This window comes from Periophthalmus magnuspinnatus, chromosome 23 (genome assembly GCF_009829125.3).
Source record: "Periophthalmus magnuspinnatus isolate fPerMag1 chromosome 23, fPerMag1.2.pri, whole genome shotgun sequence".
NCBI lineage: Eukaryota > Metazoa > Chordata > Actinopteri > Gobiiformes > Gobiidae > Periophthalmus > Periophthalmus magnuspinnatus.
The window spans coordinates 2,664,356-2,681,997 of NC_047148.1; the positions used below are offsets into that span (position 1 = coordinate 2,664,356).

General features: G+C 39.7%; 1 protein-coding gene across 6 annotated transcripts in view; it reads right to left on the bottom strand.

Annotated features, from left to right (window-relative positions):
- Positions 1 to 17,642, bottom strand: part of ptpn12 (protein tyrosine phosphatase non-receptor type 12) — a 111,018-nt gene that overhangs the window by 50,850 nt on the left and 42,526 nt on the right. For all 6 annotated transcript variants that reach the window (XM_055231914.1, XM_055231915.1, XM_055231912.1 and 3 more), the window contains exons 2-5: positions 16,297 to 16,405; positions 9,392 to 9,468; positions 8,918 to 9,013; positions 3,676 to 3,714 (exon numbers count right to left, since the gene is read on the bottom strand). In XM_055231914.1, coding sequence (XP_055087889.1) covers positions 3,676 to 3,714; positions 8,918 to 9,013; positions 9,392 to 9,468; positions 16,297 to 16,405 — 321 coding nt within the window. The remainder of the gene's footprint in view (positions 1 to 3,675; positions 3,715 to 8,917; positions 9,014 to 9,391; positions 9,469 to 16,296; positions 16,406 to 17,642) is intronic.

Genomic DNA, 17,642 nt, shown 5'->3' on the forward strand with positions numbered 1-17,642 from the left:
GACTCTTCTTGCAATGAGTAAAGTAAAGGACATCACATCCAGTGCGTTGCTTGATACAGGGTAATCAATGGGGGCAATCCCAAATATGGCACTTAAAGGGTTAGGGCAAACGGCCTTGCCAAAAATCTTTGTCTATGCTTGAAAAATATCAGACAAGAAGGGGGCAAGTTTAGGACAGGACCAGAACATATGTATGTGATCTGCTGGCTGCCCTCTACAGCGAGGGCAGGAGGGATCTGTGTTAGGATACATGTCCGCCAATTGGTAAGATGAGCTCTTAAAACCACTTTCAATTGTATAAGAACATGCCGCGTGCAGATCGAGGATCCATGTATACATTTAAGAGAGGCCCCCCATAGCTCATCACTCAATGCAAAACCCAAATCGGTCTCCCACCGCCTTTTAATTTCCTCAAGTGGGGATAGACAAATGTTACTTATTAAGTTGCACAAAGTGGAAATGGACTTCTTTTTAGCTGGGGAAAGTGAGAGAATGCTGTCTAATAAAGTATCACTTTGCAGAATGGGGAAAGAGGGAAAGTTCTTTTGTACACAGTTCTTAACTTGTAGATATCTGAAGAAATCTGATTTTGGTAACTGAAATGCCTCACTCAGATCAGAAAAGGAAAGGAATTGGCCATCAGTGAATAAGTTACATATAGATTTGATACCCTTCATGTGCCAAGTTTGAAGTAGCATCTAAAGAGGCAGGAGAAAATTATGATTTCTCCAGACAGGGGCATAAATAGATGTATTTTTTAAAGCAAAATGCTTTTCCATATTTTGGTGGTTTGATTGAAAATTGAGTTTGATAGTACAGTGGAAGAGGCAGGGGCAATTACAAGTGAGCCTAAAAGGACATGGCTGGTGGCATATTCAAGGGACATCCAAGATTCAGGTTGATTGGTGTTGTCAAGATGGTGAATTTTTTGTATGTTACATGCCCAAAAATAGTAAAGAAAATTGGGAAGTGCGAGCCCAGCCCTTTTCTTTTGCCTTTGAAGAGCAGCTTTTTTTATTCTGTGTGATCCACCTTTCCAAATTTAAAGGTTAAAAGTTTGTCAAATGATTTAAAGAATAATTTTCTAATAAACATGGGGATATTTTGAAACAGGTATATGAATTTTGGCAGTATTACCATTTTAATTATATTGACCCTTCCTGCCACTGACAAGGGAAGTTCTTTCCATCGTTCTAAATCTTGTTTGCACTTTTCTAATAGGCCAGTAAGTTTTTAGTGAAAAGTGATGGCAAGGTGCGCGTTACCTCCACTCCAAGGTATTTAAAAGAGGTTTTAGCTATTTTAAACTGCAGTGCATCTAGGGAGGTCACTGCATCATCTTGTTTTAGGAAAAATTATAAACTTTTATTAAAATTTATTTTATAATCTGACAGTCTCCCAAACTGGTCCAGCAAGTCAATGATGGAAGGGATTGAGGACTGTGGGTCAGACACATAAAGCAACAAATCATCTGCATATAGAGACAATTTATGGAGTACACCACCTCGTTCTATGCCTTGAAAATTAACAGCTTGTCTGAGCTAACAGTTCAGTTACTAATGCAAACAGAAGTGGGGACAGTGGGCATCCCTGGCGTGTGCTTCCATTGAGAGGAAAATATCGTGATTGCTGTCCATTAGTTATGACTGACGTGACTGGTTTGAAATTGAGTAGTTTTATCCAGGAAATGAAACCGTCTCCAAAGCTGAAACTCGTCAATGTTTTTGTTTTGTTTGTCCTTAACGACTCAATAGCATCCTTGATCTCGATTATGGAGATCTCAGCATCAAAGCCATGAAAAGCCAGTTCATTCAAAAAGGAATTAATTTCAGCAAGATCACACTGATTTTCAGAAGTGTATAATTCTACATAAAATTCTTTAAAAGTGTCAATTATTTTGACATGGTTAATAATTGTTTCCCCACTATCATCTTGTATTTTAGTAATCAGATGGGAAGCATTATTTTTGCTGAATTTGATGGGCTAGTAGTTTACTTGCCTTATCCCCATATTCATAGCTGTTATGCTGGGCCTTGAGTATTAATTGTGTGGCCTTGTCTGTAGACAATAAGTCATACTCTGTCTGCAGCTTCAGCCTTTCCTTGTAAAGAGATGGTGACGGGGAGGTTGAGTATTGCTCATCTATATCCATAATAATATGTGTTATATCAGTGAGTTTGGAGCTTCTTTATTTGTTCTTGAGCAGTAGGCTATTATCTGCCCTCTACGATATGCCTTTAGGGTCTCCCACAGGAATGATTGACTTATTTCCGGGAATTTAATACTATCACGAAAGGACTTAACTTCAGTGGTTAAAACCACTGAAGAAGTTTGTTGAATCTCCAGCTATGCCTTGACCTGGGGCAGTCCGGCAGCTCCAAAATAAAGGACAGAGCGGCATGCTCTGACACAGTTATACTATGATGTGAAATGCATGAGTGGATCTTTTCCAGTAGTTTATTCTCAATTAAAAAATTATCTATACGAGTGTAAGTGTGGTGGACATTGGAGAAAAAGGACAAAGCTTTCTTTTTAGGGTTGTGGAACCTCCAAATATCAGATAGACCAGCAAGTTTTTTGAAATTATTAATAACTTTGGCTGGCTTGCACAGTGATTGTGGCTTATTGGAGGACCTATCAAGGTTGGGGTCGAGAACGCAGTTAAAGTCACCTCCTATTATAATATTGTAATTGTCTTGACTGGGCAAAGTAGCAAAAAGCTTAGTAAAAAAAATGCCATCATCCCAGTTTGGGGCATATATAGATAGTAGAATAACAGGGGTAAAGAACATATGGCCCCTAACTATTACATAGCATCATGCTGAGTCCGAGATGACTGCTTCTAACTGAAATGGTATGTCCTTATGCACTAAAATCGCTGTGCCCCTAGCCTAGTGCTTCTCAATTATTTTCTATCATGCCCCCCTATGAAAAACATCACTAAATGTGTGTAATGTAACTGCTTGATTCTACAAGGGGGAGAGTGGGGCGTACTCTTTCAGTCATCTGTTCAATTCATTTTATTTTTGTAACGCCCAAAATCACAACAACAGTTGTCTTGAAGGGCGTTCATGTTTTGGTTGATGGGGAGAAACCGGAGTACCCGGAGGAAACCCATCCAGACACGAGGAGAAACATGCAAAACTCCACACAGAAAGGCCTGGGCGACCCAGGTTGCACTGATTCACTGTCCGTGGCTCCAGTAACTCAAAACCCCCACCTTATTGGCAAACATTGGTGTCAATCACAAGCTAACAAGTTTGTTTTGCACTGAGGAACAAAGTTGGCGCTGTCAGAAGTTAAGAGATAGAGAGTTAAGAGATATTCTAAATGTAGCCACACTGCGTTTTAGCAGGATTTTTGACCAGTATTTTAAGGATTTCAACAGAGTTCTCCCGGTGTTGTACCCCCTCCACCATTAGCCAAACCGGAAGTCCCTTAGCTTCTATTCTTGAGGTTCTCAAATAGTGACACATTGATTACCAAATAAAATTTGGTAGATTAATTGATAGAAAACTGTTCAAATTATTTATATTCATTATGGGGTTTAAAAATGACACCTTATTTTAATAGTACATTTCTGGATTTAGGTCTCCTTTAATAGAAATAGATATTTTCATATGGTTTGTTTACTTGTATAGTTCTGAATGATTTTAGAAAATCCAGGTCTCTTACCCTTCCCATTTCGAACTCCCGACATGCCATGACAATAACCTGCAATGACAAAGAAGAAACAAAACAATAAACATCAATAAAAATGTACAAGGTCTGTTTATTTATGTTAAAAATAGCATATGGAAGTTTGGAACAAGGTAAGGAAAGTTTATTTGTATAGCACAATTTGTACACAAAGTAATTCAAAGTGCTTTACAGAAAAAGAAAGTCATTAAAATCACACAAATCGAAAAATAAATAATCACAAATAATAATCATAAAATTAACATTAAAACAGAAGAGTGCAGAATTGAAAAACCTTTCAGTCGTATAGACAGCTAAACAGAACTCTTTTGAGCCTGGACTTAAACATTGTCAAAGTAGAGGCCTGTCTCACATCTTCAGGAAGACGGTTTCAGGTTTTAGCTGCATAAAATTGAAACACCGATTCCCCATGTTTAGTCCTGACTCTGGGCACCAGCAGGAGGCCTGTCCCTGAAGTTCTCATAGTGCGAAATGGTTCATATGGCACTAACATTTCGGAGATGTACTTTGGTGCTAGGCCATGGAGAGACTTATACACAAGCAGAGCTGCTTTAAAGTATATTCTTTTAGCTACAGGAAGCCAGTGCAGAGACCTGAGCACAGGACTTATGTGCTGCCAGTGAGACATAGATCTGAGTGTCATTTGCATAGTTGTGGCAGGACACATTATTGCTGCGTATTAACTGGCCTAACGGCATCATGTAAAGTTTGAACAATAGGGGTCCCAGAATTGACCCCTGGGGCACCCCACAGGTCAGGCACATTTTATCTGAGACACATTTTCCAATTTCAAAAGTACTCCCTGTTTTCCAGATAGGACGTGAAACAGTTTATTGCCTTACCAGAGATGCCCATCCAGTCCTCTAGTCTGTCTAAGAGGATCCCATGATCCAGTGTCAAAGGCAGCACTCAGATCTAACAGGATCAAGACTAAGACTTTGCCTGCAGCTGTGTTCAAGCGGATGTCATTTGTCAACTTGATAAGAGCAGTCTAAGTGCTGTGGTGGGGTCTAAAACCTGACTGGAAAACATTGAAGGAGTTGTTCATTTGGAGAAACTTAAGCTGTTGGTAAACAACTTTTTTGAGGACTCTGTCTTCATGGCATCAAGACTGCTCTTCTTTAGGAGAGGCTTGATAACCGCAGTTTTCAAAGCTCTTGGGAATGTTCCAGATTGAAGTGACATGTTAACTATGCAAGTGAGTGGTGACAGCAAACTACTGAGCGGAGACTTTAGAAATTTAGTGGGTGACACATCGAGGCAGCATGTAGATGAAGTCAGACTGGTGACAATCTCTTCGACGGTTTTGTCAGTTACAGGTGCAAAGTGTGTCAGCTCTAAGTGTCTAGGTGGGTGCTGGGTTGTTATTTGCATCGTGGAATGGATGGCATTTTTAATGCCCTGAACCTTGTCATTAAAGAATACTGCCAACTCATTCATTGCACTTAGTTGTGGAAATTAGTTATAATGGCAGCAGAGCTGGGGGGGTTTGTTAAACTGTACTGTTGCAAACAGGACACGAGAGTGGTTACTATAACTTCCAGTTATGTCAGAAAAATACCTTTGCCTTGTTCTACATAAACTGTGGTTGTCCATGTGCATCTTTTCTCTGTAAATCTCATAATCAATCTGGAGATTTGACTGACACCATTCCCGCTCGGCCCTCTGGCACTCCCTTTTCTGTGCCCTGACCGAGTCATCATTCCTCCATGGTGCTTTCTGCTTATCTTTAACCATTTTGACCTTCACTGGGCAATGGTGTCCAGAACATTTAAAACACTTGAAGTTACAGAGTTCAACAAATCATCAACATTAGAACATGAGGCATTTTCAAAGTGTAACATTTCTATGAACAGTGCACCTGTGTTATCATTTATGTGGTGTCTCCTTCAAACAACTGCAGGACCAGCCGCTGGTTTGGTAATAAAAGAAATTATCAGAGAGCAACATCCACCACATTGACATTTGAAATATTTACTCCTTTTGTAATGAGCAGATCCAGAGTGTGCCCTCTGTTGTGGGTGGGCTCGCTGGCATGCTGAGTCAGACCAAAGGTTTCAAGGACAGAACTGAGCTCTTTAGCGTTTCTGTCAAACACATTATCTACATGTACATTAAAATCACCTATACTGCATAAACCGTCCGTGCATACGACTGAAAGCATCTCAATAAAATCATCAATAAAACTCAGTCATATACAAACCTCCCCAGCACTGTCTAAGTAGAGTGTGGAGGAGAATTGTTTTAGCTCCATTTTAAAAGAAACATACTCAAAAGAAGAAAACATCCCAAATGACAACTTGTGAGTAACTACATTATCTTTAAAAATGCACACACACCGTCATCCTTTTTGTTTACTCATGTTTCAGATTCAGATTTGAAATTGGGTGGACATGATTCCACTACAATTGCATTACCTGTGTTTTTGTCAAGCCATGTTTCGGTTAAAAACATAAAATCAAGATTAAAAGAAGAAATAAAATCATTAATTAAAAATGACTTGTTACATAAAGATCTGACATTGAGCACAGCAAGTTTCAGATTAGTTTCAGTAGGGCTGGATGTTATCTTCTTACTGGGAATGTGAACTAAATTTCTCTGATTGGACAGTCTAACTGTCCTTCTGTTAATCAGTCTACGTGGTGTAACTGTAGATATAGCTCCACCACCTGTGTTGTCCTAGCTCTTGGTGATAACAGCTCTGGGGGAAGGCAGGGAAGGGCGAGCAAGGGAGTTTGGGTGAGGGACCAGGTGAGGATCGAGGAGGTGGAGCAAGGCGGAGTTTGGGTGAGGGACGATGGAGCACAGGTGGGTACGGGGAAGAGTTCAGTATAGTTGATGCCAGAACTCTTAATAGCACTATATTAGGTGTGAGGGGAGCCATCTTAATTCCTGATCTGATGAGGCTTTCTAGATGGTTGGGAAGGGCCATGGGTGAAGGTGGGGAGGAAAAGGTGAGTGACGAGTCCCTAGAGGGAGTAGATGTAGCAAAGGCGACCCAGGGCTGGTCTGTGGGCATGGGAGGTGATGGAGGTGCTGCTGGAACTGAAACCTCTGCTGGGGCTGTCACAGACAGGTTTAAGGCCTGTGAGAAGGCCCTGGGGGAAGTGACGCTGGAGATGAATCCTTCATTTGGGAAGGTGGTAGTGCTGCTGACTTGTTCTCTGGGGGAGGTAGTGGTGCTGCTGAATCCCTTGCTGGGGGAGATGGTTGTGGTGCCGGTGATGACTCCTTTGCTGGGGGAGATGATTGTGCTGCTGGTGGTGACTCCTTCACTGGGGGAGGTGGTGGTTGAAGTTGTGGTGCTGCAGATGGTGCTGACACATTGGCTCACTCTCTGGTTGGTGCAGCAGGATTGCTTCTCTCATTACTTTTTTCTCTCACTGGGCCAGGACACTGTCCAGGCCGGTGCCTCAGAGCGTGGAGGAGGTTATCCGTCAACACTCTCACTCCACCTCTGCTCAGGTGCGGGCCATTTCCCTTGAACAGGTCCTCTCATTTCCAGAATAGACCAAAGTTCTCAATGTAGTGCAGTCCTCTGATCGCACACGTGTTGAACAGCCATGTGTTCAGCTGAAACAGCCGGGTAAATTTGTTCATCTTCCTTCTGTATATGCAAGGAAGAGGTCCACTGACGAATGTCTTAACCTCCATTTTATCAAGCTCCTCAAATAATATAATTAAATTCTTTTTTAAGATTTCAGTCTGATTCATTCAGGTGTTTACAAAATTTTGCAAAAGACACCGTATCACTCAGGTTTAAGTTGAAAGTAGTAGTTTTTCCACCCTCTTCTTTGAAATTAACTGTAGGCTCCTTACCAATGGAAGTCACAGGGAGCGTTCGGTGAAGTCCTTTTTCAGATTCTAAAACAAATATCCGTGCTTGTAGGTCATTCATTTGTTGTTGATAGTTCCGACAGCGTTCGCAGAAAGAATTCCTTTGTTTTCTTCACCCGGCCATGTCGCTGGCTCGTCAGAAATTTTGTTAAAAAAACATAAAAATGGTTTAAAAGTCTTGGTTTACTTAAAAGAAAATCATAACTAAACCAATCTTTCAGCACTGGAAGAGGTATAATTATAAAAAAAAAAAAAAAAAAGTAAAGAAGGAAGCAGCAGGAGCAAGCAAGGTTTGCATCTGCACTCTTCAGAAGCAGGAAGCTGTGGAACAACCAGTACAATAAACTAAACGGGCTAAATAAAAATCAGGTTGCAAATGTCGGTTTAAGAAATAATTTTGCTTGGAAACCTTTGACAAATAAAAGGCTACATTTCTCAAGTAACAACTTAAATAGATCACAATAAAAAAAAAAAAAAAAAAAAACATTGTTAGCCCTATAGCGTCGAAGGCTATCGTCGCCGATACAGCGCGGTTGCAGACTTTCCAGCAGCGTAACTCTGCAACCAGTCGTTCTCTCATGTAAATTCAAACGGCGTCTCAAAGCGGAGGCACGGGGCTATCTAAATATTTTACCATCATTACGGTAATCTGCCTCTGTTGTCCCTCGATGGTGACGAATGAGAGCGCGGGTGCTGCAGGGATTTTCCAAGTCATTTATTCGATGTGTAAAAGAAAACACACGGATGGATGTATAAAATAGAAGTAGTTGTGTGAAAAAATGCAGTAAATTCTGATACTTCGTTTAAGATGATTTTTATGGCTAAAAAGAATAAAAGTCTAGGTGAGCTATACTGGCCCATAGTGTGCTCAGTCCTTAAAGGGTTAAAGTGCATGGTTACTGTCCAAAATTTACTTTTCAGAGCTTTTAGTAATGTTGATAAAATTGTTTCTCATTTTCCCTCTTGAAGTTGTATTCAGTGTGATCCATGTATGTTTTAGTAATCTTTATTCTGTATTATTCTGTATCCTGTATTCAAGATGTCATTGTTCTGATCAACCCACATTTTCACTGCCATCAGTGCACGCACACTGCTCTGTAATTGTTTTTTCAATTTTATTTTCTTAATCGGCAGGGTCATGTAGTCATTCTGGCACAAATGAAAAAAATCTGCTCCCCTAGTGTGATGTGTTACGTTGCTCTTTGTTCCATTGGGCACTGCCATTTTTTAATAAGGAAAATAGTGTTTCTTTTATTATGACATTTTTTATAAATATTATGATTTAAAGTGAAATGTAACAATGATCTAAGGGTGTCATAGATTATTGCTATCTAGCAGACATAAGCATAATATATCTTCTTCTTAATCTACTGAAATTTACCGCCACATTGTATTCCCAGTTCATCCTCCAGAAGTCCATGACTGTGTTTGGTAGAGGCCCCTGAGTCGCTATGTATGCCTCCGGGCCATCAATACCCTTTAAAAGGAAAAACACAAAAGGCCATTTAAACTCTAAAAGCAAGAATACATATATCCATATCGATTGAACAAATTCAAATTGGACCAACCCCAGTTCATACAGACTTTGGTCCATACAAAAAGCATTAAAAAGAGACTGTCACAAAACAATCACAAGGCCCTGCTGGATATGTGATAAAAACATTTGAATATCACCCAGGCACAATACACTCATTTTATAGTTTAGTTTAAGTAAACAACAGTTCACTTTAAAGATACTTATAATGTAAATTGACCAGTCCAAGACAGGTTCTACTACCTAACCCTAACTTGAACAAAAAACAGAATAATCATATTTTGAAAAGGTAATACAATTATTAACTTCTCCATCTCTTACCTTTATAAAGTTGGCGTTGATGTAATCTGTGTCCTGATTGGTAGTTTTCAATGTCAGCTTCACTCTTGTGTGATCAACTGCAAAAAGAGAGACGGGGGAGAGTTAGATGTAGAGAGGATGGAGAGATAAAGAGAAGGAGGGAAAGAGTGAGATAAATAGACACAGAGAGACAGACAGGGAGAGAGAAAGATTAGGGGAAAGGGGAAATGGGATATTTGGATGATAAATAATAGACACAGACAGACAGGGTGAGGGAGAGAGGGTAAAAGAAAGGGGAAGAGACAGAAAAACAGGGAAGGAGAGAGAGAGGGGGAGGGGAAGGGAGAAACAGAAAGAGAAGGGAGACAGGGAGATAGAGAGGAGAAGAGATGGAAAAAGGAGGAAGAGAGAAACTGAAAGAGCAGATAATTGAATATTATTAGCACTACTGAACTATTCACCAAGCTGCAGAAGCTGTCTGTGTCTCTGTGTATAGGATGTGAAATGTAAGCAGGTCAAACTGGGACACAATATGGAGAAATATATGTAAAAGGGATAATTGTCTGAAAACCCACTTTGTTGTGAAGGAAGCAGTAAGAATGAATACATGAATTTAAATTGCAAAAAAATGAGGACAGAGAATAGTTTTAGGAGAAAAAAACAGTACCTCAATTGAATGTAATATATAGTCCATAACTTAACGACCGTTTTTAAGGCGTAAAGGCCAAAAGTAAAATCTGTTAACTGGACAAATTGTACTTTTGGCTTTTACTACCTGGATGATTGAGGGATTACACAGACAATTTTTAAGATGCACTGTAAAGGAAATTAAAATATTGTGTGATTATTTTACCTTTGAGAAATCATGTGGTCTTGCAACTAAAATTCATTTGGTTTGGTTGTCAAGACAGTGTTAGAAAACCTTTCATCTAAAATCTTTTGTTCCCTTTTGGTGGCTAATCTCATTAAGATGCGTTTATAATGTAAGTGAAGATAGATGCAATCAGACCATACAGTTGGCTTTCAGAACCCTCTCCTTCTTAATGTGGCTAATCTCATTAAGATGTGTTTCAATTCAATTCAATTCATTTTCTTTTGTAACGCCCAAAATCACAACAACACTTGTCTCCAAGGGCGTTCATGTTTTGGTTGATGGGGGAAACCGGAGTACCCGGAGGAAACCCATCCAGACACGGGGAGAAACATGAAAAACTCCACACAGAAAGGCCTGGGCGACCCGGGGATCGAACCAAACCTTCTTGCTGTGAGGCATGAGTGTTGCCACTCAGCCACTGTGCTGCCTACACACAAAAACAAACAGGAAAATCAAACAACAGGAAAAATCTGACAAAACAAGAAAAATCGGCCAGGCGAGGAGGAGTTTATAATGTAAGTGAAGATACATGCAATCAGACCATACAGTTGGCTTTCAGAACCCTCTCCTTTGAAATGTATCACATCTTGTATTGGTTTGACTCCACATATTACATCCTGTGGTGATCAAGCTCATGAATGCCTCCAGGAGCTTGTCTGGCCACACCTCAGTAGGAGTGCCACATCCTTACTTTGAAATGTATGTCCTCTAGTCATCTTAAACTATATAAACCTGGTGATTTGCATCCGGAAAGTATTCACAGAGCTTCATTTTTTCTACATTTTGTCATGTTACAGCCTCATTCCAAATTGTATTAAATTCATCTCTTATCTCAAAATTCTACACACAATTTCCAATAATGTGGAAAAAGTTTTTTTTTTTTTGTTTTTTTTTACATTTTTTGAATTTATTAAAAATAGAAAACTAAGAAATCACATTTACATAAGTATTCGCAGCCTTTACCAGCCTTTCAAAATTGAGCTCAGGTGCATCCTTTTTCCACCGATCATCCTTGAGATGTTTCTACAGCTTAATTGTCTTGGCTAATTGTCTATATAAGGTCCCACAGTTGACCGTGCATGTCAGAGCACAAACACCAAACATGAAGTCAAAGGAATTGTCTGTAGACCTGTGAGACAGGCTTGTCTAGAGGCACAAATCTAGGGAAGGATGCAGAAAAATTTCTGCTGCTTTGAAGTTCCCAATGAGCACAGTGGCCTCATTATTTGTAAATGGAAGACGTTTTGAACCACCAGGACTCTTCCTAGAGCTGGCCGGCCATCTAAACTGAGCGAACGGGGGAGAAGGGCCTTAGTCAGGGAGGTGACCAATGGTCACTCTGTCAGAGCTCCAGCGTTCCTCTGTGGAGAGAGGAGAGCCTTCCAGAAGGACAACCATCTCTGCAGCAATCCACCAATCAGGCCTGTATGGTAGAGTGGCCAGACAAAAGCCACTCCTTAGTAAAAGAAACATGGCAGCCCGTCTGGAATTTGCCAAAAGGCACCCGAATGACTCTCAGACCATGAGAAACAGAATTCTCTGGTCTGATGAGACAAAGATTGAACTCTTTGGTGTGAATGCCAGGCGTCATGTTTGGAGGAAACCAGGCACAGCTCATCACCATGCCAATATCATCCCTACAGTGAAGCATGGTGGTGGCAGCATCATGCTATGGGCATGTTTTTCAGCAGCAGAAACTGGCAGACTAGTCAGGATAGAAGGAAAAATGAATGCAGCAATATACAGAGATATCCTGGATATCTCTGTATATGCTTCAGAGCGCTCTTGACCTCAGACTGGGGCGAAGGTTCATTTTTCAGCAGGACAATGACCTGAAGCACACAGCGAAGATCTCATAGGATTGGCTTCAGAACCACTCTGTGAGTGTCCTGGAGTCAAGACTTGAATCCGATTGAACATCTCTGGAAAGACCTGAAAATAACTGTGCATAGACGTCTCCCATCAAACCTGATGGAACTTGAGAATTACTGCAAAGACGAATGGGCAAAATTGCCTAAAGATAAGTGTGCCAAGCTTGTGGCATCATATTGAAAATATTGAAATTGTAAATGTGATTTCTTAGTTTTCTATTTTTAATAAATTCAAAAAATGTAAAAAAAATAAAAATAAAATGATTTCCACATTGTCATAATGGGGTATTGTGTGTAGAATTTTGAGATAAGAGATAAATTTAATACAAATTGGAATGAGGCTGTAACATGACAAAATGTGGAAAAAATGAAGCACTGAATACTTTCCGGATGCACTGTATCTCTATGGAGACAACAAATAGGCGATGCCAACAATTACAGGTCAGATCTGTGGAGACGTGACTTTGCGCACAGTAATAACATACGTTATGTATTTACAGTGGCTTGCAGTATTCATCCTCCTGGAACTTTTCCAAATTCTGCCAAAACCACAATATTTTCTTATTTGCATTTTATGTGAATAAGTAACACAAAATGGTGAAGTAGAAAGAATTATACATCAATTCCAGATAAAAAACAAACAAAACAAAACTGAAAAGTGCAGCGTGCAAAAGTATTCAGTGGAACAGCCTTGTGCTGCACTTACAACTGCAAGTCTTTTGGGGTATGTCTCCACCAGCTTTGCACACCTACAGACTGAAATTTTGCCAATTCTTACACAAAACAGTTCAAGCTCTGTCAAATTTGATGGAGACCGTTTGTGAACTGCAGTTTTCAGATCTTGCCACAGATTCTCAATTGGATTTAGGTCCGGACTTTGATTCAGCCATTCTAACACATGAATATGTTTTGCTTTAAAACATTCCATTGTCGCTTTGGGTTTATGTTTAGTATCGTTGTCCTGCTGGAAGATGAACCTCCGCCCCAGTCCCAAGTCTTTTGCAGACTCCAACAGGCAACTTCTAAAGCAATTGGTTGCATTCAAAGAAAAGGGGGCTGAATACTTTTGTAAGCTGCACTTTAAGCTTATCTTTTTTTTTTTTTTATCGCAAATCTTGTAAAATATTTCCTTCCACTTCACATTTGTGTGCCATTTTGTGTGCTCATTCACATAAAATGCTAAGAAGATGTATTTAAATTTGTGGTTCTGACATGACAAAATGTGAAAAAGTTCCAGGGGGATGAATACTTTTGCAAGCCACTACAGACAAAATAGGTTGCCTGGGATCCAGGATACACACTTCTTGCATGACACTTTGCAGTGACATCAAACTGGGAGTGTTCTACATCTATACATCTATCTCTAATGGTGGAATTTACCATTTACCGTAAAACCAACGCTGAATGTCAAATTTTGTGTCAAACAGAAGATAACATTTGGCTTTATCATTGGGCAGCACAATTATAGCGGTCTGAACTATGTTCTGCCAGATATCGACAATAAACAAAGTCTGATCCATAACTCTCCACAGGAAAGTGCCACAGCGCGTCTCATAAAACACTTTTCAAACAATAGACAAATGAAGTCTAATACATACAGCTAAACAAACGTGCCAGAACACATGGTTCGAATGCTATACACTGTGTATAGAAGCAATGCTAACAATTACACACAATATATTTTACCTACAATTTATTCAATAGCAGAATAAACCACGCGTACCCATCGAGAACAGCATCCAATCCATCAAAAATAAAGGTCCTCTACTCCTGAGTCCACTGCGGAATCTTCACTCTTTACCACGAACCACTCCGGGTCAGCCTCTAGCTCTAACTTGTACAAACATCTACGGTGTCCTCGATCACGCACTTCATTTGTTTTGTCTGTTTCATCATGTTTAAAACACAAAACTGGTGAAAAGCAACAGTGCGTAAAATGTGCAGGAATTACGCACGAAGTCCCTGGAGCTGTAGTACTTTCTTTTATATTATCATGTGGCCTTATATCTGTGTAATCCCTCAGTGGTCCAGGTAGGTTCCATAGTGGTCCATGGGCGTATACTTGTCTATGTGGTCTTATACTTGTTCTGATACAGCTCAGTCATCATTCTAAAGCTATTCAAGAAAGGTTAGGTTTTTGTCCTATGAAAGTGACTTGTTTTAGTATCGATATTTGTTCAGAGGAGCATCTAGTTTCAATACTAGTTTAAGAATATGATTTTCAATACTCCAGACACCCAAGTACAAAAAAAAAAACTCTTGGCAAATGTCAAATTTAAGGAAGAAAAATGAAGACAGCAAATGTAAGGTCAATCAAGGACAAACAGAACGATTCCATTGAAAGTCATTTAAGAGTTAATAGGTCTAGAGTAATACTCCCATTCCTGTGTGGTGCATGTAAGCGCCACAGCTGCTCTGGATAAACTGCTCATTCACAAAAAGCATTACAGAACGGACAGATGTAGAAAGAGGACATAAAGAGTAAAAAAAAACTGTCCAGATGTTGTGTTCCTAGTTTATAGACAGTGGGCATTGTATGGGATTTAGAATTACGTATTAAAACAGGATATTAAAATATTTATAAAAGCAAATGTATGAGTTACACAGGCAAAGTTAAATGCTGCTGTTATGTCATAAGCATCAGATTGTTAAGTCCACCTACGAGTAATATTAAGAGAGCATAACAATTTTTTATGATGATTAAAAATGCTTTATATACAAATTTAAATTGCTTGGCTCAATAGGGAATTTCAATACAAAAGCCCTGTACCCAATATTTTCCCAAGCATTTGAACAAAATTTGTCATGCCCCAGTACAGAATTTCCTGAATTTCTCCCTTGGAGATTAATAAAGTTTTCTTTCTTTCTTTCTATATTTCTATCTTTCTATCTATCTACAGATATATTGTTTAAGCAGCTCTTGAGGTCAATACACTGTACTGTCTGCATTATAAAGTAGTTTACTGTCCGATAATCAGAAAGTACACTGTTAGCATGCTAGTTGTTGTTAGTATAACTGACATTGAAATCCCCCCATGGGCTGAGTTTTTATATTAAGCTATAGGCTAAAAATGTGCATGCTCTGGTTATGTCATAAGCACAGATTGCATGTAAAGTAAATAGAGTCATTTTACTGACAGTGAATGTTTTCTATACAAAACTATACATTTATAATAAGCTGACTCAATAGTGTATTTCATTACTAAGCTCTAGGCTAAAAATATATACATGCTGTTATGTCATAAGCACCACATTTCATGTTAAGTACTAAATTGAGTCCTCCTACATGTACTTGGAGAGCGCATGACTATTCTATTACAATTAAATTTTTTTATAACAAGAAGGGGAAACAACAATAACATGATAAAATAACATGCACTTGCTCCTTATATCATTCCTAAACCATTTTAATTCAGCATTTTAAAGAGAAGAGAGCATGACTATTGTATTGTTGATTCAAAAATATTTTACATTTAAGACTACGTTCAAAATAGCTTGGTTAAAGGGGAATTCCACTATTAAGCTCTAAGCTAAAAATGTTAACATGCAACTGTTGGGTCATTTCAAACCAGTAACATTGCAGAGACTGCCAACTAGAAATATAATCAGAAAGTATGACTATTTTATAATGTATGGTGATTTAAAATGCTTTATACAAAAAAGTATATTGCATATTTAAATAACTAGGCTCAATGGGGGCTTTCAATATTAATCTCTAGGCCAAAACTGTATACATGCTGCTTTTATATCTCATGCACAGGATTGCATGTTTAAGTCCTCTTAGTAATGTACATAGAGAGGGCATGACTATTTTAATTTATGCTGATGCAAAACTACTTTATTTAAAAGACTATGCATAATTAAGACAGGTTTGCTAGCAATCTCAATATGAAAAACCCCAAAGCTATTTAGCATTTAGCCATCTTATAATCCTGTTGCCTCCTCAAAAACATACCTGGAATTGTTTTGTTTCATTCACACATGTTTGAGTAATCCTTTATCATTAGTCTGTCTACATCTCCAAAGCCCAAAATGCTCTGTTCCACCTTGTGATGTCATGAAGTGCTAGGTTTCAAGCTACAGCTACCTTTTACCTTTAGTGCAGTAGAGATGGCCAATTAACCTATTTTCTTTTGTTAAAATGGGCCCTTCAAACTGAAGGTGGTTTATAGTACACTCACATGGCAGTATGTCTTTGTATCGGTTTTTCTTGACATTCTCCTCTTGCTCTCCAACATTTGTAGGATAAATCTTTTCGGTTCTGTATTTGGTTGATAATCGCCGTAACCTCTGCAAAAGACAAGGAAAGACAAGGTTGGAATGCAATGATTAATTATGTTTTCAGCAAAGCAATGTTTATCGAAGTAATACATTTTAGAAGTAAACTTTAAAGTAAAGTACAGACAATAAACAGTAACACTGAAACTAATTAATGCCACTGACACAATAAAGGGAAAAAAAAAAATCTAAATATACAAAGTTGCTAATACAATAGAGTATACTTGGTCATGTTTTTGCAATACGATAAGATTGCAAACTAATCAAAAGTGTAAAATAAGGTATACACTGTGCATACTGCACCTCAAAAATAATGTTCCATCTAACAGGTATTAAACCATAAGTTGGAGTAATAATTACTGTGACAAGCCTAGACAGAAAAGCCTTATAATAGGGACAAGGCACAATTATGTTCAAGTCAAGTAGGAGAAACATTTTATTGTCTTCCCATCAGGAACAAACCATGACAAAGGTTCCTACCCAGCATATTAAAAAAAACCTTATCAATGAATTTTATTCGAAATCCATCCATCCATCCATCCATCCATTTTCTTCCGCTCATCCGGGGCCGGGTCGCGGGGGCAGCAGTCTAAGCAGGGACTCCCAGACTTCCCTCACCCCGGACACGTCCTCCAGCTCCTCCGGTGGGACCCCAAGGCGTTCCCAGGCCAGCCGAGACATAGTCCCTCCAGCGTGTCCTGGGTCTTCCCCGGGGCCTCCTCCCGGTGGGACATGCCCAGAACACCTCCCTAGGGAGGCGTCCAGGAGGCATCCTGAGCAGATGCCCGAGCCACCTCAGCTGGTTCCTCTCAACGTGTAGGAGCAGCGGCTCTACTCCGAGCTCCTCCCGTGTGACCGAGCTCCTCACCCTATCCCTAAGGGTGCGCCCGGCCACTCTGCGGAGGAAGCCCATTTCAGCCGCTTGTATCCGCGATCTTGTTCTTTCGGTCATTACCCAAAGCTCATGACCATAGGTGAGGGTAGGAACGTAGATTGACCGGTAAATCGAGAGCTTCGCCTTCCGGCTCAGCTCCTTCTTTACCACAACGGACCAATACAGCGACCGCATCACTGCAGACGCTGCACCGATCCGCCTGTCAATCTCCCGCTCCATCCTTCCCTCACTCGTGAACAAGACCCCGAGATACTTGAACTCCTCCATTTGGGGCAGAGACTCACCACCCACCCGGAGAGAGCAAACCACCTTTTTCCGGTCGAGAACCATGGCCTCGGATTTGGAGGAGCTGAT